Consider the following 22,811-nt stretch of genomic DNA (forward strand, 5'->3'; position numbering starts at 1 on the left):
GAGAGTCATCAGGGAAACGAGGCAGAAGAGAAAAGAGATAAGACACTGATTAGTACCGGTGAGAAGACCTAAACGATAACGAGGAGACAACAGGGTAACGAGGGGGCGGAGTTACACCAAACTCAAAGGGAAAAGCACATGGCAGGCTGTAACCCATACCATGTGCTCAACAAGAGACAAAACATTGACATGAGTGAAAACAAAGACACACTAGACAGGAACCCTGACAGATGGTTTAATAAAGTGTGTGTAAAGTAAAAAAAAAAAACCTCTCTCTCTCTGTCCTAGTTTCAAGGTCAAAGGTCAAGCAGTGATGGGGATATTCTGAAACTCAAGAGGGTCTTAAAAGAGCAGGTCAGATTCTTCACTGGTTTATTATTAGCTAGTTTACTGGTTACTGTTCTTTAATGTTCCCCGTTAGATTGACAGTGTACTTTTAGAAAATGTGTTTTCATCTTTGTCTTGTTTGGAGCTGTTGGTAAAGCTGTTGTTGAAAGATCTATGGAAAATAAATGTAGTTGAATAGAATTATGTATTAATGTAAGAATTAAGGGCAGTCCACTTTAGGATATTTGTACAAAAAATCTCTGTTTAGCCTGATGAAGACTAAATGATTCATTTGACTTTAGACTGTCTGTAGCTGTACACATTTTATACTGATGCCAGCTGAAATTTTACAACCAACTAAATCGGTTTTAATGTTTAATAATAGAGTTCAGGTGTTGAGAGTTTTTGGCTTGAAAAGAATCGACATACATACATTACTCTGAAGCATTGAATCTCTTGAGTATTTCTGTTCGGGGTGGAATGTCACAGATTTCAGATTATTTGGCAATGGGAAACGAGATTCACGGCCAAGATCCAGATGGCCCACAAATGCCACTTGATATTGAACCTCATACAAACACCATTTATAACCTTTTAATCCACATCTCTGGTTATTTAATACGGCGAGAAAGTTACAGCGTACAACTGTAGGTCTAAATGACATTTAAAGATTGATTTAATGAGTTTGTTTATAGTCACAAACCTATCCCTAGCAGCTTTCCTGTAGCTCAGTGGTTAGAGCCTGGTGCTAGCAACGCCAAGGTCATGGGTTCGATCCCAGGGATTGCACATACTTAGAAAACAAATGTATAGTACAATGCAATGTAAGTCGCTTTGGATAAAAGTGTCTGCCAAATGCATAAATGTAAATGTAAACCGCTCAAGTCAGCAGGTCAATGACAGTCAAAGAACTTGATCTATAAATAGATGATGAGTAGAGTCAGGATGTGAATGTTTGCACTGTTGGCCCTGATAAAGTTCATTCTGTTAAAACATGTTTATCATAAACTTGGATTTCATTCTACTTTATTTTGGGTGAACAGTGAAGGGAGGGGGGCAGGTTACAGCACCATCGTATTTCACCTCGTCCTCCACCCGGGGCACTTATCACAGTTAAATGACATGAGCAACTGCAGGGCCAGTTGTTAAGTGTTGCCACAGTAATGTTGTTTGACACGCGATATGTTTCCAATCGTCTCTCAGAACTTCCACTGTCAGCACGCTTCCTCACGCACACGTGGACATAGATGTGTTTTTTAGATCTCTTCCAGGCAGATCACTCAGTGATTCTTTGCCCATAGAAGACATCAGGAGAAGTCAAGTGGATATAAAGAAAACTTAATCTTGATGAGAAGAAGAATCTGGGAAAAAGAGCAGAAATGGGAGGAACGCAGTCAAAGAATGTGACGGACGAGGAGGCGATGACATCGGGAAGAAGGAGCGCAGGTCAGGATGAAAATCTTCCGACGGTCGAACGGATCAGAAAACACACCGTCACACACTTCGGCTTCAGGGTGCTCATCTTGGCTCGCCGCGGCATGCTGGAACTTCCAGAGGAATTATGGGAGCTGACAGAGCTGCAGAAGCTCAACCTGTCGCTCAACCTCCTGCGCTCCATCCCGTCGTCTCTGGGTGTGCTGCAGAATCTGGTGGTGCTGAATCTCTGGGGGAATCAGTTGACCAGCTTGCCTCCTGAAATTGGCCGCCTCAGGAATTTGAAGGTTCTGTTTGCGTACCGCAACCGTCTGAGCGACGTTCCTGAAGAACTTGGCTGCTGCACCAAACTGGAGGTGTTGAGTTTGGCCAACAACCAGCTGACGGGACTCCCGGCATCTCTGTCGGCCCTCAGTGGACTGAAGAAACTCAACCTGAGTCACAATCATATAACACACATCCCGGGGTGCGTCTACACCATGAAGAACCTGGTGTTTCTGCAGCTGGCCTGCAACAGACTGGAAAACATCGCAGATCAGATCCAGGCTCTCGCTGATTTAAAAATCCTCATCGTGGAGGGAAACTGCATCCACTCGCTTCCCAAGATGATCTGCTGTCTGACCAAGCTGGAGCTGTTGAATGTGGATTTTAATGATATTCAGAACGTTCCTGCAGAGATGCACCGGCTCAGAGGTCTGGAGAGGTTAGCATGCCACCCGCTGGATAAAGGTCTTCACATCATGCACAATCCTCTCCTCAAGCCCATTAAAGATGTTCTGGAAGGAGGTCTGCAGGCGCTCTACAACTATCTAAAGGCTCCGTGAAACGCTGCACATCTTGAAAGAACCTTGAGGGATTGTTTACTGTCTGTCTCTGAGAGATGCGGCTTTGATTCTGAACCTCACGTAGACACAGTATCGGAATTTATTTATTTCTACTAACCACAGTTCACTTGTCTGTAGAATCTGTGGGTTGACAGAACATTTGATAGCATGTCATATAAAGCCATTAGTACTGTACATGAATACTAACAAAATATAACCAATAGGACTCGATGAAGATGATTTTACATTGATTTAGTTTTTGTATTCAAACGGACTTATACAGATGCATTTACATTTAGGCATTTAGCAAATGTTGTGAGAAAAACAATGAAGTGATTCGTCATTTGGAGGAAAGTAAATGAGAAAGTGTTGGTCAGAGTTACAAAGTTTTAGCCATTTCAAGAAAGGATCACTTAAATGTCAACTTTTTCCCAGATGTAAAATTGCGTGACACACAAACAAGTCAACAGTTGACATACGGACAGGGCCGGTGCAGAGCAGGCAGTTGGCTAGGGCCTCAGGCTTGTAGGGGGGCCTCCATAACTGTGACGTGTCTCCAACTTCGACGCACATAACATCACACCACTGCAAGAGTGTTTCGAAAGCATATACGCAGCAGTCTACTTGAGTCATGGCTGTGCACACCTGTCCTCACATGCAGCGTGACGCATGTCCCCCCAAATCTCTTTTACAGTTGTTGGTGTTGTTTGTCATCACAAAAGATTCTTATTTTTACGCGTTTTAAAACGCTTGCCCATTTAAACTTTCTATCGATTTCTCACTTGAAGTGCGCGCACATGTAGACACCAGTTCTCATACGCCTCAAGGCTACAAGCAAGTTCTCTATTGCGTCTTTTTTGCGCGTCTTATATAAGTTACTGTGAAATACAAGGTTATGTCAAAAACACATGAAAACAGTCCGTTATGTCTTACGTGAAAGTAAACAGTCGGATATGTATCACTATATTGGATCAGTGAATTAAAGTGACTGTTGTTATTGCGGACTAATAAACACCTTCAGTGTGACACAAGAAGATTTCATTCTCAGGCTTGTTCTCCGACTGCATTACATTATCCCTTACGTAGGCCTATAGACGAAAAACCTGCTGCTGTTTTTGTCATCAATGTTAGATACAAAATCATGAACTGCTCTTGACTAAAGAAGTTTTGTTTCTTTATTTGAAATGATTTAATTCATACAGTGAAGAAGCAGTGTTTCATTTCTACATTATTCAGTTTCTTTGTTAAAATGCTACTGGACTGTTAAATAACCCACTGTACCTGATAATAAGATTTTGTCATTTTTTCTTTCTTTTGAAGTGGAATTGGAACACACCTACAGTGTCGCTATACACTTGTCCACCAGCCAAGACAGGCAGCAAAAACTAAAGTTATAGCCCATCGGTCCAGTCTCTGTGTGTACGTAGGCTATAAAGAGAATAAACACTTTCCTGCAGCTGACTGATTTTAGGTCATTCATTTATGATGGTGCTTTTTTCCCATTTTAAATATATACTCATCCAAAAGAGTGGAAAAGTGTAAACTGTAAAATTGTTGCAAAAAATAACTGAAATACAAATTATTTTATTTTGAAACAATTTCAAATTGAAACAGACTTTTTAATAATATCATTAACTTATTAAAATTGTTACATTTTTACAGTGTAAAAAAAATCTAAAGGTGGAGGGGATGGGGGTGCTGTGAGGGGCCTCCAAATGTTTAGAACCGGCCCTGCATACAGATAAGAGTTTAGAGCTGTTAAGTTTGTACAGACAGGAGCTTATATGTCAGATCATTTGGTCTTGAGGAATTCGATGAGAAATGTTTGAAATCTCTGACTTTTGACAGCAGAAGTTTGTTGTTATAGGGCCATCATCCTGTGAAGATGTTCGTTTACCCTGCATAACTAGAAACTAGAAAAAATGTGTTTAAGGATGAACTCTTCAGTGGTTGTGAGTGAAGTGCTAATGTAGGGTTGTGTCTTTAGAAACAAAGACGAGACGTGACTTTAAACCTGGAGTGTCAGACAGTGAATGTGTTGAGAGGGTCAGAGGTCACAGGGGACGTCACTCATATGAAAATCTTCACTTTGAGATTTGAGAGCGTGTTCAGTACTTAACAAATTAACAAAACATCAGATTCAAAAAGTCCTTTGAGAAAACACTTTAACCAAACACAAAGCATTACACACACAGAGAGAGAGAGAGAGAGAGAGAGAGAGAGAGAGAGAGAGAGAGAGAGAGAGAGAGAGAGAGAGAGAGAGAGAGAGAGAGAGAGAGAGAGAGAGAGAGAGAGAGAGAGAGAGAGAGAGAGAGAGAGAGAGAGAGAGATAAAGGTCAATCTTCCGTCTTGAAAAGGAACCACTTTCATTTCGTTACTTTAACACTTCAAAAGACATCATTTATAAAACTTGAACAGTTGTGTTGTTTGAACTTAAATGACATCCATGTGTCAACAGCATATTTTTTTATAAAAACATTTTATTTATATGATTTTAAACATATTTTAAAACATACTCAGTGTAGTCTTCATGATGATGCATTTTCTCATAAGATGTTAAAGAACCTTATAAATCATCACATTAACTATAGTTAGTACAACAGTAAAACAGGGAGAAGGATTTGGTTTTGGAAAGAGATGAAAGAAGAACTGATGTTGATGATTGTTTCATGATGAGATGTCTTTTAATCTTTATGTTGCTGTTTAGTGTTTGCACTGTTGTTCTATTTTACAACAAAATGACTGTGTGAGATGTGGAGTTTTGTTACTCTAGCGCCCCCTGTCAGCACACACCTGAAAGTACATGTTTGCAATTGAAAGGGTGACCATATGTGCCATTTTTCCCGGACACGTCCAGGCCAGGATTTCTGGTGCGTCCTCCGGAGGTCGCATTTGTCCGCCGCATACGTCATCGAGGTTTATTATTTCAGGGTTTATTTCAGAAAAGCAAATAAAAATGAAACTACAATGATTATAAGTCTTAAGATAATTTTTTTTATTTAAAATGTTTTTTAACTGAAATGTGAGAACCTCCAGAGGACGCACCCGAAATCCAGGAGCATAGACTGTGTAATGGATGGTCATGGTCACCCCTATCTTATTTAGTTAAATCTTTTTTATTTAGTTATATCTTTTTTTTAATATTTTTTCTTTGTCTTGTTTTCCTTAAAATAACAAAATAAAAATGGTCATAGCCAAAGCAAGAAGAAATGAAACATGCATGTAGTTCAGAAAGCCAGAAAATGTGTGTGTTTTTTTCTTTCTCTTGTCTGTTGTGTGACGTTAAGCACAAAATCCTGTTTGTAGGGTGTAAAGTGCTCTGTCATCTTTCTCTTATAATAACTCAAGAGGGAATTAAGCTTCTGCTGTGTAACTCCTCACTGTAAAACAAGATTTAGATTTTGTCCAGCAGATGAAGCTTTTTTGAGTCACACATGCTAAAAATGCCAATTACTTCTGGTGCTTTCGTCAACGAAAATTATGACTAAATATGAGCTGTGTTTCGCTTCGTAAGGCTGCGTCCTTGTGTCCTCCAGAGGTATCGTCCTCTAAAGGATGCGGTATACGGAGGATTCTCAACTTAGAATTCAACGAGATGTCCTTCGTAGGACATACTGGCAGAAAAGGAAACAGGAAGTACCACGTTGCCATGACAGCACTTTGCACTCGCACACCTGTCAAATTAATTAAAATGATTTCTACATGATTTAAGAGGTAAAACGTTGGTTACTTTCTACCCTAAACAATGCCAAAAGAGTTAAACAAATTGTAAATACTGTTTTACATTTACATTTAGTCATTTAGCAGACGCTTTTATCCAAAGCCACTTACAGATGAGGGAAACAATGGAAGCAATTGGAACAACATAAGCACAACAAAAAGCATAAGTGCAGTAAAAGAGAACTGGTCTCATATAGCCTATCACAGTACACAGAGATAAGTTTTTTTTTTTTGAAAGAGTAGGAAAGAGATAGAAGTCAGAACTGATCAGTCAGGTGTTGACCCAAGAGATGTGTTCTTAATGTTTTTAATGATGACAACAGACGATTTATACTTGTGCTCCTACTGTTTGGCCTGTGCTACCAAACTTTAAACCTCTCTAGCTCCAGTGCTATGTGCAAAAAACGTCTGCATTAATGTACTGCATTCTGTATGCTACTACAGGGCACTGAGGGCAGTCACTCTTCTCCTGTTGGTTCTTTGCAATGCTGGCAAATGTAACCTTCCAGTTGACTTGCGAAATCACTTCCATTTGTTTTATTAATAAAGGATATTGGAAGTAAAATCGATCTGGGTAATTACAAATACTTCGATTTGAATAGTCACACAGCAAGAAATAGATTTGTATAGGAAAAAAGATGCATCGAGAATCATTTTATCATCGCATCGCAGCCCTCTGAATCGTAATCGAATCACATTGTGACGTGCCTAGAGATTCCCACCCCTACCGATGGCCGTAAATTCAAATCAGACGTCTGGCATGTCTGGAATGGATGTATTCTTGAGTTTGTAAGGTAACAATAATATAATAAGATCACCTTGTTTGAAATGGGTTTGGCTAAAAGAAAATTTTGGTTTCGTCTATACTACTAGGTACTTATACTATATTGACTGGGTTAAATAAAATTGCATTACTAAAAAGAGACTAAAATAGAATTTTCATTGACTAAAACTATAAAATAGTCATGGATAATTCTGACTAAAATAAGACTAAAATGCTCAGACTTTTAGTCGACTGAAACTTGACTAGACTAAAAAGAGTATGAACGTGACACTAAACTAAAATGACAGCTTGACACAAAGACTAGACTAAAACTAAAATTAAAACAGATTTATATTTAGCATCTATATTTATATTGTGTTGCAATTTATATCCCAACATGCATAGCGGCATGAATAAATGACAGCGATTGTGTTGTTTTACTGCTGAAGCTCTTGTTTTGTGCATTTAGTCTTGGTTATTTGTTGTGTGGCGATGTTTACAGGTTTTTGTACTTAATAAGGTTGGCATTTAGGAGACACTTTTACCAAAGCAACAAAACTGAAGAAATCAACGAAACAATTCATCCTAAAACTTTTTCTTCAGCGTCTCTGAGGATCAGATGATGGCAAATAAATGACCTTGTGTATTTACAAAATGAGATCTTTTTATTGACTGAAAGACTCCGTTAAACAGAGCTGAAATGGTCGAGTTGAGTTCTCTGCATGATGTTACATGAGTTGTTTTTAAACTTATCTTTATGGTTTCTCTGAAACAGACAGACATGTGTCTTCAGATATGATCGCTGATTGTGTTGGTTTGTTTATATTAAATGTCAATGTTTTCGCATCCCCTCAGGATAAATATCACTTCTGAGAATCTCATTAAGAACACTTAAAGATCATTAGTAAATGTCTTGAAAAGAGAAATCAAATTTAAATGCTAATGCGATGGCCTCTGACGGGACATTTATTTGAACACGTTGAACTTTTGCTCATGTGACTGATCTGCCTTTCCAAAAACCATTCACATGAAGCTCCAAAATCCAGCCAATGAAACCTTGTGGAATAAATGACATCATTAGCATCATATTGATTTATTTCTTTGTGCGGATGTGAGATAAGGCGTGACAGTAATGTATGATGAAGTGATTAAAGCAGCGCTGTGAAACACATGTTTCCAGTCATTCATGAATTCACAGCATGAAGATAAAAACATCTCGCTCGTCACTCAAAGCCTTCATTGAGAATACTGGACCACCCGATTCTCACATATTCAAAGACCGTGATCTGTTTTAAAATACTAATGACAATCTACAGCAATGGAGGATAGAAAATAGTTTCCTATAAATCATGTCATGTTGTCTTCTGTTTCACAGGTGTTTCTCCTGAAACAAGACCACAGTCATCTCCTCCAGAGTCTGTGCTCAGATCTGACAAGATACCAAAATCTGATCAAAGGGTTGACATGTCACGTGAGTGTCATTTTTGTTGGATGTTTCAAATATAAGCATTCTCATTTCAATACAGCTGTACTATATCTATTGACACAAATGACTCAATGACACACCTGTTATAATTCTAAACAGAAGTGTTCTGGGCTCTTTTGTAAACTTGCTGGCTTTATTCTGCTCCAGTCGGATGTTTTGGGACGGTCCACCTCATGAATTCACCTCACACAGCAGGCGCGCTCAAACCCGTCCGGCGTGTCAGGGGAATTCAGGCCCATCGGTGAGAATCAAACACATCACAACCTCAAACCTCACGTGTAAACAAAAGCTTCAAGCCTGGACACATTCTGCCGCAGCGCTCCGCGTCCTTCTCTTATCGGGTCGACCCGCTCAAGGTGAGCCCGACAAACTGTGGAGTTATTGTGTTTGCATGAAAGCGCATTCCGCCGCAGAGGAGCGCCGTCCATCAAACTGCTGTGTAACCGCGGTAACCGATATGCTGCTTGTTGCATTTATTACACTTTTTACCTATGAATGTGTTCTAACACTGTGTGAGCGTATGGAAAACAGTGAAATCTGCTCGGGCAGTGACAGTTTTACAAACGACACGTGCACAGAACTGAATGCGTGTGTGTGTAGATAACAGTTACCTTCAGCTGCCCTATAATGGACTCCTCTTAGAGAAAGATTCTGGACCTGTGGCTTTCAGCTGTTTGTTTATGTGAATCGGTGACCCTCTCTTGGTTTATTGCCTCCAGGTGGGGCAGTTATCTGAAGGAACGAGATACTCTTGGCTCGCTCCAATTTCATTTTGCTTTTCTCCTTCATCCTGGATGCTGATTAAACTACTTTGTCTTTGTCAGCCTCCTTCTGGATGTTGGATGCCGTGGGATCTGCTTGCCTTTGTCCCTCTCTGCAGCAGTTCCATATGTGTTGAAGTCAAGCGTGTCTTTTCTGTGCCATCTAATGTAAGGCAAAAATAATGATGAGTGTCTTCAAACAGGTTCAGCTGTGCCCCGCCCTCATATTCAATTGGCTGGATAAGCAGGTAGCCCTGCCCTAAAGAAACAGATGAAGAGTTTAGAAGCATTGACAGTGTTTACACTCTTCAGAGAGTCAAACTACATGTAAACATGTTCAAATGAGATGTGAGAAACACATTCAACCATCATCCCTTTAACTCAAACCTGATCTGTTCAGAGGTTGTATGATTTAAACGTCTCGAATAAACAGACAGACAAGACAAGAATGAAAATAATCAGACACTAGAGACTATCAAGTGACTCTTGTACTAGTGCTCGTATTCATATTTGTTTGTTTTGTTGTCGTGTCAGTATCAGAAATGGATGCATGTGTTTAGAGGATATATCTGTTATGGATCTCAAGCCCATTGTCCATAACAATATCTGAAGGACCCTCTAGATACACTACTGAACAAAATCTTAAGACCGGGGGAAACATTACAAGTATTTGCATTTCTCGCTGGTGGATCGTAACCAGGATGTAAGTACTGCTTCAAAATGCCAAAACAAGAAACAGGAGCAAGAGACAAAAAACAGAGACTGGGCAATTTATTGAAAACTTCATTTAAACTCAAACAGGCTGTTCGTCACCTGATCAAAAGTTTAAGACCATAGCCTTAAAAAGTTCAAAGCTGCACAGAAATATGGCTTTCATGTCATTGTTCTTCAGGCAGTCACACTGTAATGATCTCCTGATGGCAAAGGCAAAAAGGCTTTCTGTCTTTGAACGTGGCAGGATTGTTGAGCTGCACGAGCAAGGGCTCTCGCAACGTGCCATCGCTGCCGAGGTTGGATGCAGTAAAACAGTCATTGCAAATTTCTTAAAAGATCCTGAGAGTTATGGGACAAAAAAGTCAAGTGGTAGACCCCAAAAAAATTCACCTGCACTGAGCCGGAGGATCCGACGGGCTGTCCGTGAAGACACAGGCCGATCCTCAACCCAAATTAAGGCCCTTACTGATGCAGACTGCAGCCCAATAACCATAAGACGGCATCTGCGAGAGTAGGGCTTCGAAAACAAAAAACCTCTTCAAAAGCCACGTCTCCTTCCACGCCACAAACTTGCCCGTTTGGAATTTGCAAGGGAGCAGCAAACATGAGACATTGACAGGTGGATAAAGTTTTATTCTCTGATGAGAAAAAATGTAACCTGGACAGTCCTGATGGCTTCCAATGTTACTGGCATTAGTACTTTTACTTTTAAACGCCAACCCAGCAAACACAGAACATTCCCCTAACGTTAGTTTTTGGTTCCCTTTTGGTTAATTTTTTGGGAACCAAAAAATAACGTTCTAAGAACGTTCTTTTCAGGTTTTATTTTTTGCAACCAGAAAATAACGTTCCCAGAACGTTGCAGGCTGGTATTTTTAAATAACCAGAAAATAACCAGAAAATAACGTTCTCTGATGGTTATTTTTTTTGCAACCAGAAAGTAACGTTCCCTGATGGTTATTTTCTGGTTATTTTTTTGCAACCAGAAAATAACCAGAAAGTAACGTTCCCTGATGGTTCTTTTTTTGGCTATTTTTTATGGTAAAAATAGTCAAAACTGGTAAACGTCAGTGACATGTGCAATACATAAATTATAAGATCACATTGAAAACCAAATGAAATTAATAAATGTGCCCTTTAATGGCTGAAAATAATAAACTAGTTAAGCTAAATGAAAATACAATCATCTATATCCATGTGTATTTCTTTAGTGTGGTTGTCTGTTACTGTATGTGTGTGCGCTCGAGCACGTGCATTCTCCGCTCTGCCGTGCACTCCCATCATTTAAAAATTAACGGTCATTTCGTTTTACCTCACCGACTAACACATTAGTTTAGCGGTTTATTTATTTAAATTTTTTATTTAAAACTGTACAGATTTGAGAGTAAACTTATATTTTCGTGATTTTCGATTGATTTGACACATCTAAATCAACAGACCATGATGTAAGGACTGAAACTCAGGCTTTTGATTGTTATATCTAAAGACGGAGCCGCGCTATACTTCTGTGGTGAGACAAGAATATTGTTAGCCTGAAGATAATTAAATGTTTATTCTTCTGTCAATAAAAATCTGCTTTAAATATTGTGATATAGTCATTGGTTATTTTATTTCGATATCTATAATGTCTGATGTTGAGGTAGGCCTACACACAGTGTGGTTTTATTAGAAATGATATACTGTGCTGTTTAAATCGAAAATTAGGCTATACTTCAGTGATGAAAACGGAATTATTAGGCTAAAAGAATAATCTAATGCATTGATTTCATCCTCCATATTGTGTGGGATGTTGTATTTTACTTATTTTAATTAGATTAACGTTAGACAAGCGATGGATAAAAACACAGCATGGATGTATTCATTACTGACGTGTAAACGGACCGAGAAAAATATGTTAGGCTAACGTTCTGGGAACGTTCCCCTAACGTTAGTTTCTGGTTCCCAGAAAGTTTTTTTAAGGTTTGTTTTTGGTTATCTTTACGGAAATAAAACGTTAGTTTCATGGTTTCTACACTGTAAAACATTTTAAGTTGGTTAAACTTAGAAACGAAAGTTCACCTGCTGCCTTAAGAACGTGAGTTAACTGAATTTATAGATATTCTTTGTTTCAACTCAGAGATATGTTTTACATTGTGTTTAACTGATGATCATTTGTCGTTTTAACTTGTAAATCTGAGTTAAAATAACTTGCTTTGTTACATTATCAACTACAGAAAACTCTTTTTTTTGGTTAAATTTCCCATCTTATTTAAATTAATTTTCATATTGACTAATGTTATTCACACAATCAACTTACAACTTTAGTCCAAAAATATAACATTTATTTTAACAAGCATGTTATGCAGATTTTAACATTGGCTTGAAAATGCATTTCAACATACAAACATATTCTAAAAACATCAATTTTTAAATATTACATGAGTTCTTCAATGTTTAATTGGGAGAAAGATAAAGAGTAAGATGAATAAAAAGAAGTTAGGGAACCAGAAATGGACTGTGTACAACACAACCAGTTGTAAAATACGTAAAAAAGCTAAAGTTGTACTTTATGAACCAGTTCACATACCTTTTTGACATATGAATGGTTCAAACAATACTTGTCCATTTATTACGCTGAACATTAACATAGTAAAATCGTTCTTAGTTGCAATAAAAACAGATATATTCAATGCTAACAAAACATCAACAGTGCAAAACAATCAGACAGTTTTCATTTAAGTAAGCAAAATTACAAATTAATCTAACAAAGTCAAGTAACTAAAGCTCTCGGATATACCAGCATTCAAATGTCCTTTTCAGAACACGCCTATACAAGTCAGCACACCATCACCATCCAGTTAAAGGAATAGTTTACTTAAATATGAAAATTCTGTTATAACTGATTCACCCTCAAGTCATCCTAGGTGTGTATGACTTCCATTCCTCACGCATATCCATCAACAGCATTATAAAACAAGGAAGAGTCACAATAACTCTGTTACACTAAAGAATGGATATCATATACACACCTAGCATGACATGAAAGTAAGACAAATATGACAGAATTTTCATATTTAAGTAAACTATTCCTTTAAGGCTTGGCACCAGTCTATAAAGGATACCTCAGCAGTTTATTTCTAAGTCCGTGTATCCGAGCTGAACAGTGGTCAGGTTTAATCTTCATGACAACCTTCTGCAGGAATTCAAACGAGTACCTCATATTGGAGGTTTAGGCAGTAGGTTCCCATTAGCATAGCAAAAGCAGTGAGCACATCTCTGAAGTTACAAAGAACAATCGTCTCCTCCACCACCACCACGGCTGGACTGCAGCAAACCTGTAGTGACTATTCTATTGAACTTTGCACTTATCTGAAATAGACACATACGACAGCAAAGTGGTAATGAGGTAATTGAATAATGAAAACAACAAAGTTGAGGCACAGTAAGTACAATTGAAAATTATTCTGAAATTCAGAGCAAATACTGTCATCAGAATATACTTAAAATACAATACAGTTTATTTATGTATCACATTTAAAAAACATGTTACCTGTCTCTGATCACATAATGCAGGCCACCCGTCCATGACTACAGAGATGAGTGGCTCATCACCTATTATTTTCTTTCTTCCTTGAAAAAAAAGAGACAATGTACAGTGAGAAAAGAACTACACAATCTACAGCAAATGTATTAAAATTATAGCATTAGGCAAACAGTACATTAACAACACCTTGTTGTAACATGAACGTCCTCGAGGTGTCGAGCAGCTTTCCTTCAACAGGGTAACTTTATGCAACCAGGGGGATGTAGTTGCACCACCACAGTTACCGCGGGGTCTCTTTTGATAAGCTCATAACACCTTCGATGCTCCAAGAAGCCAGCTGTGAACACTAGGGATGTAACGATTCATCATGAGCCGGTTGAAAATCGGTTATAATGAGTGACGATTCAAATCGGTTGAGGTGTGAACTGAATCGCAATACATTTTTTGAACAGCAGGGGCCGCTATTTTCACTGCAGATCTAAACGACATGCTGATATTTCTTAAATGCAAAAAAATCCAAGAAAAGCTCAGACAGTATTAGTTTGTTTATATTAAAGAGGGTTTTTCTATTATTAATTTGTTATAAAATTGCAGTTTAGTTTTGTTATTTGAAATAAAACATTATTTTATTATACAAAGAAACGTGAAGCATTTAAGAAATAATGCAAGGGAAGTTGTTCATTTCTAATTTGTTTCAACTCATTTTGTAAAAATAAATCGTGAGTAAATAGTGAATAAATCGCATCGTGAGATCAGAATCGTGACTCGCATCGCATCGTGAGCTGAGTGAATCGTTACATCCCTAGTGAACACTGAACATTTCGATAATAAAAATATGTTTCCATCCACCAAATAGATCTCGAGTAACGTTACTTTCCCAAAATCTGGTAACGTTAGTCCACCTGTGTGTCCAACTGAGAGCCCTATAAAAACTACAGTACATAACCCATTTACTTAACGTTACTTTGATATATAAAAATAGACGTGCATACCCCTGAATATTTAACGGTAGCCTTGATAGTGCAGCCAGCTAGCTTAACTTACGTTCCCTGACACACACTGAAAATCAAAATATGCATTTAATGCAAACTATGCCATAACGTTACTATGCATTTAAAATCTATATACGCCCTCACTAATTACATTATCCGATATATTGGCCCGTGGATTAGGTTTTCAGGCCGTGACGCCGTCGCACTCGCAGAGCATCGTCAAAGTGCTAAACTTTCTTTTAACATTATAAAAATGTCTTTTATATATAATAAATCATAACACCATTGAATCAAGACAAAAATGATAACTTACCTCTTCGCCGCCGTATATAACATGTATTAATGACAATTCAGCTGCTGAGCAGCACTAGTGGCGCCTGAGGTAACTGAACTTTCCGCGGTCTTTTCGAAAACAAACACCCCTCCCCCTCCTTCTAATTTATAATTTACAGAAGTGAGTTGAATGAATGTTGACTACCCAGAGACAACTCATAAGTAGTTCAGACAACTTGTAAATTTAAGTCTGAGTTTTTAAAAACGTATAAACTTAAGTTTAATATATAAAACTTGTCATGATTATTGGAATTAAATAGAAATTGTTAGTAGACATAACTTAATGATGCTATAATGTTTTACAGTGTATAACGTTAGGGTGTTTTTGGTTCCCAGAACGTTATGGGAACCAGAAACTAACGTTCTATTAACGTAAAGAAAACTTTCCTGGAGAACCAAAAACGAACCTTAGAAAATAACGTGCCGGGAAACATAACGGGAACCAAAAAACTAACGTTAGGGGAACGTTCTGGGAACCAAAAATTGTTAGCTGGGAAGCAGTGTTGACATCTGGGGATTCATCATTTGTGAAAAACAAGAAGAACGAACTGAAGACGGTTTACAAAGAAACAGGGAATGTGATCGGACTCGTGCGAAAATTAATATTGGCAAGGCATTTCAAAGGTGGCGGGAACTCCGTGATCTGAAAGGATTGTAAACGGATGCAGACATCGCTTTATTTCTTCTAAACAGGTAAGACACATTTTTAATATTTCAATAGATAACACAAAAACCGTAGCGCACTTGTTGTGTTAATACAGACGGGTACACTTTCATCGGTTGTTCTTTCTCTCTTTATGATAAATGTAATTTAAGCCCTATTCGCCCGGGATTAGTATTATCTGGGGACCTCGTGTGATTTAGAAATTAACGTTACCTCCGCACATCTGTATTTCATTAACACGGACAAGTGAAGCCTGTGATTTTACTCAAATTTACGGATTTATATCCCGGATATGATGGCAAGGCTTTGCATGTAGTATATATAGTTGTATGGTGTATAATGATTTATGACCGTGCCTGTCAGCATTTGAGACCCGCGTTCGGGGATCTTCTGTCCGGTTCGTGTTACGGGAGTTTCCATGAGAAATAACAAAATGACCCAGCACCCGAAGTACTTCAACACAGCCTCCATTTGCGCTATTTGTGTCTGTTTATGTTCTTATTTGTGTCGTGTTATATCATCTGCCATGTTATCTGTGTTTGTTATGCGCTACTGATGTACACTGAAGATTCTCACCAGTGCACTGTCGCAGGCCACGACTCAAAACATCAGACTCATCCGCGCAGTTGAGCAGCGCCGAATCACAACTCACGTAAAGAAATACCTCCGCACATCACCTGCAGTAGCAATTACAAACTGAGATGGCGACAAAGAGGCCAATCCTACGGACTGCCGCTTTCAGGACACAAAGTTTCTTTTGTTTGTACTGCAACTATACTTGCACTGGTAGTTTACTAGTTTAATACTTGTAGCAAATTATTTTGTGTATGAAACTAGAAACTACACTTTGAAGTATACTCTGTACAGCAGACTAGTGTAGTAGTTTTTTTAAGTATACTAATGCGCTATAGTATACTTCTTTTAAAGCTTAAGCCGTTGAATAAATGGATTAATTGTCTTTTTTGTAAGGGAGTTTTATGGCATTACTTCATTTCAAAGACAATTAATCTAGACAATGTATATCAAACACTTTATAACATATTGAAAAATGTACTTTTGGTCTGAGGAAAGGCATTCTCAGTTTTCTTAAAGAACTGCGCAGTGTAGATGTAGAGCGGTTCATAAGCACATCTGATCCCTGTTTGTGTTGATGTCAGATTGTTGAAAACCGTGACCATGAGCGAGTTCTGTTCCACCAGTGAATATGAGCAAAGCTTTATAAATGACAGACATTGATTCTCTGAGAGCCTCTTCTCTGTTTGTTCTTTTGATTGACATGACATTAAAATCAATAAAATATCTCCAACTGATGAGGTGAAAAGATTTGGCTGTTCATTGAATATCTGTGTAGTGGAGCACTGAGGTGAAGCACACAGCCTCTTTTTAATATGTTATATGTTTGAACATGGACACTGTATTCAAACAACATCAATAATGTTGAAAGATGAATGACATAACACGGGTGATTATTGAAATAAATCAATGTCTTTTATTTGTCTCTGCTTTTACAGCGGGCTTGATGTGACTATTCCATTTCCAGATGAACACACGAGATGTTGTGATGTGCTCTACAGCCTTGAGCAGTTTCAAGTGTTGTGAAAGACCATTTAAATCAATAACATCCAGCAAACTGAAGAACGCTCTGATAAAACATGATGTGACCACAGATGTTTGTGATGTGTGTCCAGTGACCTTCTCTCTCATGTTTCCTGCAGGTATCATGTCAGAGTTGATCTGGAACGTGGAGAAGGTCCGCGTGTCTCCCCCGCAGTGAAGAAATACACCAGACAATGTCACAGACACACACAGGTGCATCTCTTTCTTTTACAAAGGTTATGATCCAGTATTTAAAAAGCATCTTTTACTGTTTTCGCGGGTTTCATTCTTATACAAAATAAATGAAACAATGTGTTCAGTTTGATCAGTTATTGATGTTTTGTAGATCCTCTCTGCACTCTTCAGAAAGAAAGGTGCTTAAAAGGTTGTTGACAGCGATGCCATAGAAAAACCATTTTTGGTTCCACAAAGAATCATTCAGTCAGTGGTGTAAAGTATTGGAGTAAATGTACTTAGTTACTTTACTTAAGTATCTTTTTGGCTACTTTGTAGTTGTACTGAGTATTAAAGATATTAGCAACTTTTACTCTCTACTTAACTACATTTTTGAACAAGTATATGTACTCTTTACTCCACTACATTTGTAATGACTAATGCAGTTACACATTACATTTTGCATGGCACCTATCTTATAATTAATATTGCCATTTACAGGGCAATGAAGGTACTACAATCTTGTGGATTTTGCTCTAACTTACAAAAACTTGTCAACATGGCTTCTTTATATGAATATGAGTGCAGTATCAGGTAGATGTCAATTGCTGGCGGTTTACACACGGTTAGCCCTTACCCGCTATTTCTACAGTAATATATTGGCAACACTGTTGCCAGCTAGTTACTGTAGGTCACACATCTACAAAAGCTCTTATTTTTAAAACTAACTCTTCCTAAATGTGCTCTAAACATGTTTGCTCAAAATTTGACCATGTGGTGGGACTATTGCCATGAAGTGATGTAAACCAGTAAAAAGAATGTATAGTATTTCAATTTTCAAAAGTGGTCTCACACTATATAGACAAAATATTAACCTATAGAATGAGTCGGACACAGAGAAATGAACAATCCACATATGAATCTCAACAATGGTGACAATCAACTGAACAGCTTCATGCTGCAATGCATGCTGGGTACATAGTACAAAACTCATTCATGATTGTTTGTCACCATTGATGAGGTTTGTATGTCAAGTGTCTAACTGTGTCTCAATTGCAAAGAAAGATTTTCTGACAGAGATCTTTCCATTACAACATGTGATCACTTTACCAAACATATCTTAATAAATCTTAAATGCTATATTATTATTATTTAATGATTGAATTCTTTCAGATGTATCTTCAGTTACTAAGCAAACATAAAGTTGCGGTTCCTGTAAAGTCCCTTTCAGTGTTATTGTATAAGTGTACATTTTAAAGCTACAAGAAAGTCAAAGAGTCCAACCAAAGCAAACACTGATCGCCATAATGGTGACTTAAAACACAATTGAACCACTATGAACTCGAGTTCAATCTCAATAAGATCTTACACAGATGACAGAAATAAAGTGAAAGTGGTGTCTGTAATATGTGAAGATGTTATTGATGTTTGTGTTTAATTCTCCTCTGGTGAAATCTTGACAGATTTATTGTGTTCATCTGTTATTTACACGTGTTCATCTAAGACTGTGTGACTTAAGTGCGTTAATACAAACAGCCATTGCAGTAGTTTACTGTAAAACACCTACAGTAACTAGCAGGCAACAGTGTTGCCAATACAGTATATTACTGTAGAAATGGCAGGTAAGGGCTAACAGTGTATGTGAAATGAGGACATGACTGCAGCTGGCCATGAGGCCCAAACCAGCATGTCCAGTGCAAAAAGGCTTTGACTTTTTGATTTTACTTAACATTACTTTATTTATCCGTTATATTGAAGAGACCTTTTTGAAGGAGTTTGGTTTACTTATGAGCAGTTGAGCTTAAATGAGACTTGGGTGTTTGTAATAGACGTACAGTAGGTTATGATGTCGGCCATGATTTGTTGCAATTTTGAGGTGTTCAGTCTTATTATGATTTAAGAAAATAAATGCGATTGCTCTCCTCACGAATCGACTGTTTCTAGTTTTTCACTGACATGTCTCTTAAGTGTTGAGGACTAGTGCTGCTTTGAGCCTACATTCAGTATGAGTAAAATACTCAAGTACTGTTCAAATCAGATACTCGAAGACTTTTACTCAAGTCGTTTTGAAATTGGTGACTTGTAACTTGTAATGGAGTAATTTTCACTGCAAGGTATCTGTACTTTTACTTAAGTATGGTTTTCAGGTACTCTTTACACCTCTGCATTCAGTCAAAGGTTCTTTAAAGAACCATCTCTTTCTTACCTTTCCATAATCTGAAGAACCTGTTTTCACCACAAAGAAAGCTTTTTCAGATGTTAAAGGTTCTTTATGGATCAAAAGGGATCCTCTACGGCATGGAAGAACCTTTTGAAGCACCTTTATTTTCAAGAGTGTGGTACAGCTCATGTGTTTGTGTTGTGTGTTATTCTTTGACAATCTTGCCTAAATCCTATTCAAAGCTGCCACAACGACACAAAACGCATAATATATTTGAATAAAAAGCAAAGGGTCAGACATCACAGTTAAGACCACTGCTGTAGAAAATGTATTTTGAAATGTGTGTCTGTTTTTGAAACATTCACTCTGTACAGTACTTTACTGAAAGGGAGATTTTACTGAAACAGAGACTTTACTGATCAGGGAGATTTGCATACTTTTGTTAATATGTTCTTTTGTGATCTCACAGGAATTCATATGGATCCACAGAAAAACAAAAGAGGAGAAACAACTTCTGCTCAACAACTGTAGACATATAGATACAGTATATACTGTACATTCATCTGTAGATTCCTAATGACACCGGTGGACAAACACATCATCTACAGGTCACTGCCTCTTTTGACCCTGTTAAATAAAGATGCTGTAAGGTAAATGAAAGACAGCGGTCTGTCTCTGTTACACCATCACCTCCGTCTGTTGATCTAATACACCACTGTATTTCAGACGGCAGTTTTTTAGACGTCTCTGCTCGAAACATCCTCACTAATGGCAACAAACAGATGTTATAGAGGAATGGACTGAGGTTACATTTCTACCACGGTAACATCGCTGGGGTCTTGACATGAAGAATAAAGATGAAATTCAATTACTGCGGTGCAGTCCTCCCTGCCAGCATGTCAGCCTTAAATTGAATAAGCTTGTTTTCCAGAAAACTTTTCGAAATTGTGCACAGAGACCTGTGCTTTCGGCGAACTGTTGATGGCTTTTCAGACCATATTTTGATTTCTTGTTTGTTTGGTTCACCTCAAGGTCTTGGGCCTAAATGATTATGTGTTGAAGCAGATGTTTGTTGCATTACATGTGTACAGGAGCGGTGGCACTTAACAGAGACAGAATGTTCCATTCTCAGCGTAAAACTAACTATAGAGACATTTATGTGTTTTACTCAGTTGAGAAGAACCACATCAGACTGTTGAATGGACACTCATAAAAACATGACATGCTCAATACTGCGACACTGCTTCACTGCAATGATTTAATAATAATCACTCTTCGGAGACAATAATGTGAAATATAGAATAGACATTGTACTTCATTCTTTTAATAACAATATAAGAAAGTGTCGCTGTTTGACAGGAGAGGAGAGGCTGGAAAATAACTTGATGACATCAGCAACAAAGAACTAAATCACTGAGATGAAGACCAGGGATGTGTTTGTCAATCTGTGTGAATAACAAAACGCTGACCAGTGTTACCTTTCTAATACAACAGAACAAACTATAAATGATTGCATGTTTGTCACAATTATTGTGTTTCTGTAGTTTAAGTAGAGGGTTTGATGCCATAGGCCACACATACTAAACACAATGTATAGATTAATCACATTGTGAGTAGGGCTGTCACGATTATGAAATTTGGCTGACGATTAATTGTCTAATAAATCATTGCAATTATGACGATTAATTGTCTGTTTTAGAGCTTTGACTTCTCATACATACTTACAATTCTCATACATTTTTGATTCAGCGATTGAAACGACCATGTTGTTCTGAATATAAAGACTATGTTCTTTATCTTGGAAATACATCAGAAAAAAATTGGGTCATCATATATTTGAGGTTTAGGCTTTTACCTGTCAATAATACAACCGCCAAATACTTGTAAATGAAGTAAATTGATCAGGAGTGAATTGAAGCCTCCATTAAAGTGCTATCAGTCATAGAAAAGCTTCTAGTCTGTTTTTTTCTCACTTGCAAGACTACAATCAAAGTTTACTTCTAGTTAATGAGATTTCGGTAGGCTGGTTTTCACACTGAAATAATATTAAATTGTACTGCAGGTTATTTTTATGAACACTGAACACTTCACATGTAAGACAGAATCTATCTGTGAGATTCAGAGTTATTAACAAAACAGATTAAGCTTCACATATGAGATGCTTGTGGTCAACAGGTGGCAAACATGCAACTCAGCAATTTAAACTGCAGCAGCCTATACTAATACCTCCTGATGAAGTCCATTCAAGATTATATTTCTGCAATGTTAACACAAATATTCGATAGAGTTAAATGTCTGCCTGGATTCAGACTTTATCTGTGAGCACATGATGTGTTGGGTCAGGACAGGGCATGTGTGCTGATAGACTGTGGAGGTTGTGATCCTGTAGGTGTCAGCATGGAGCGGATCCTGACCAGTGCTGAGGCTCTGATAACTGACTTGTGTGCTAGAACAAAGAGAAGCGTTACATGACAAAACCTGTTGAATAAATGAAAATATTAAACAGTCTGTCATCATATAACAACAGTCTGCTGTGACTACAAACGGACAGGTGGGTCTAGTTCACACGTGGAAAATTACAAAAATCAAATGACATGTTTGTTTGCTACAGTGTTTTCTAAAGATTTGTGCATATACTGAAATGTAAAAAAACTTGAGAAAATATTCACTAGCGTAAAAAATGTGAACTATAGCCACAGTCTCCAGGTAAAACAAATAATATCAACCATTATTATATAAAAGTAAAAAGCACACCGCTAACCTTTAACATATGTATGTGCCACATCACATATTATTTCTGTATTTCATAAAAAGTGAAAACACTATTAGTGGTGATCTGTAGGGCAAAATGTGCCACAAATTTCATACAATTTAATGTTAATCAGCGATTGTATGCGCGCGCGCGCGCTCTCTCTCACACACGCACACACACACGCACACATATACTCTCGCACGCACGCACAGAGTATTCGTAAGGTCATCCACGGAGTGTGTTCATGTTCTGTTAGTGATATCTCACACAAACCTGTTGGCATTATTCAAATCAACGCAACACATGATGTGAATGATTTAGGAGTGTTTCACTACCCCAAAGTGTGTTAAGTTTTTTCCCACGCGTGTTTTTATTATATGGATATTTCCCCTCGTGCGCATACCTGTACACGCGTACACAATCTGTATGTCAAACACTGTGTTCGAGCTGATGTTCGGACGCGCTCTGAGTTGGACACGCAGTTTGCCGGGCTTTCAGAGAGACGCGCACGCGTTTCTGAACGATCTAAACTTCGGTTCCGTTCCGATCCGCTCGCTCCTCCTCCGCCGAACCGCAGCGCCACTGCT

At 38.0% G+C, this 22,811-nt stretch overlaps 1 protein-coding gene across 1 annotated transcript; it reads left to right on the plus strand.

Annotated features, from left to right (window-relative positions):
- The first annotated feature begins 1,552 nt into the window (after positions 1–1,552).
- Positions 1,553–5,799, plus strand: lrrc30a (leucine rich repeat containing 30a). The gene has a single exon (XM_057322223.1). The coding sequence runs from the start codon at positions 1,707–1,709 to the stop codon at positions 2,583–2,585; it is 879 nt and encodes a 292-aa protein (XP_057178206.1). The 5' UTR covers positions 1,553–1,706; the 3' UTR covers positions 2,586–5,799.
- Positions 5,800–22,811: the final 17,012 nt, after the last annotated feature.

Source organism: Triplophysa rosa, linkage group LG23 (assembly GCF_024868665.1).
Source record: "Triplophysa rosa linkage group LG23, Trosa_1v2, whole genome shotgun sequence".
In the NCBI taxonomy this organism is placed as follows: Eukaryota; Metazoa; Chordata; class Actinopteri; order Cypriniformes; family Nemacheilidae; genus Triplophysa; species Triplophysa rosa.

Bases quoted from the DNA above. Each gene is read 5' to 3' on its own strand.
- lrrc30a (XM_057322223.1), top strand. From the start codon at position 1,707: ATGGGAGGAACGCAGTCAAAGAATGTGACGGACGAGGAGGCGATGACA.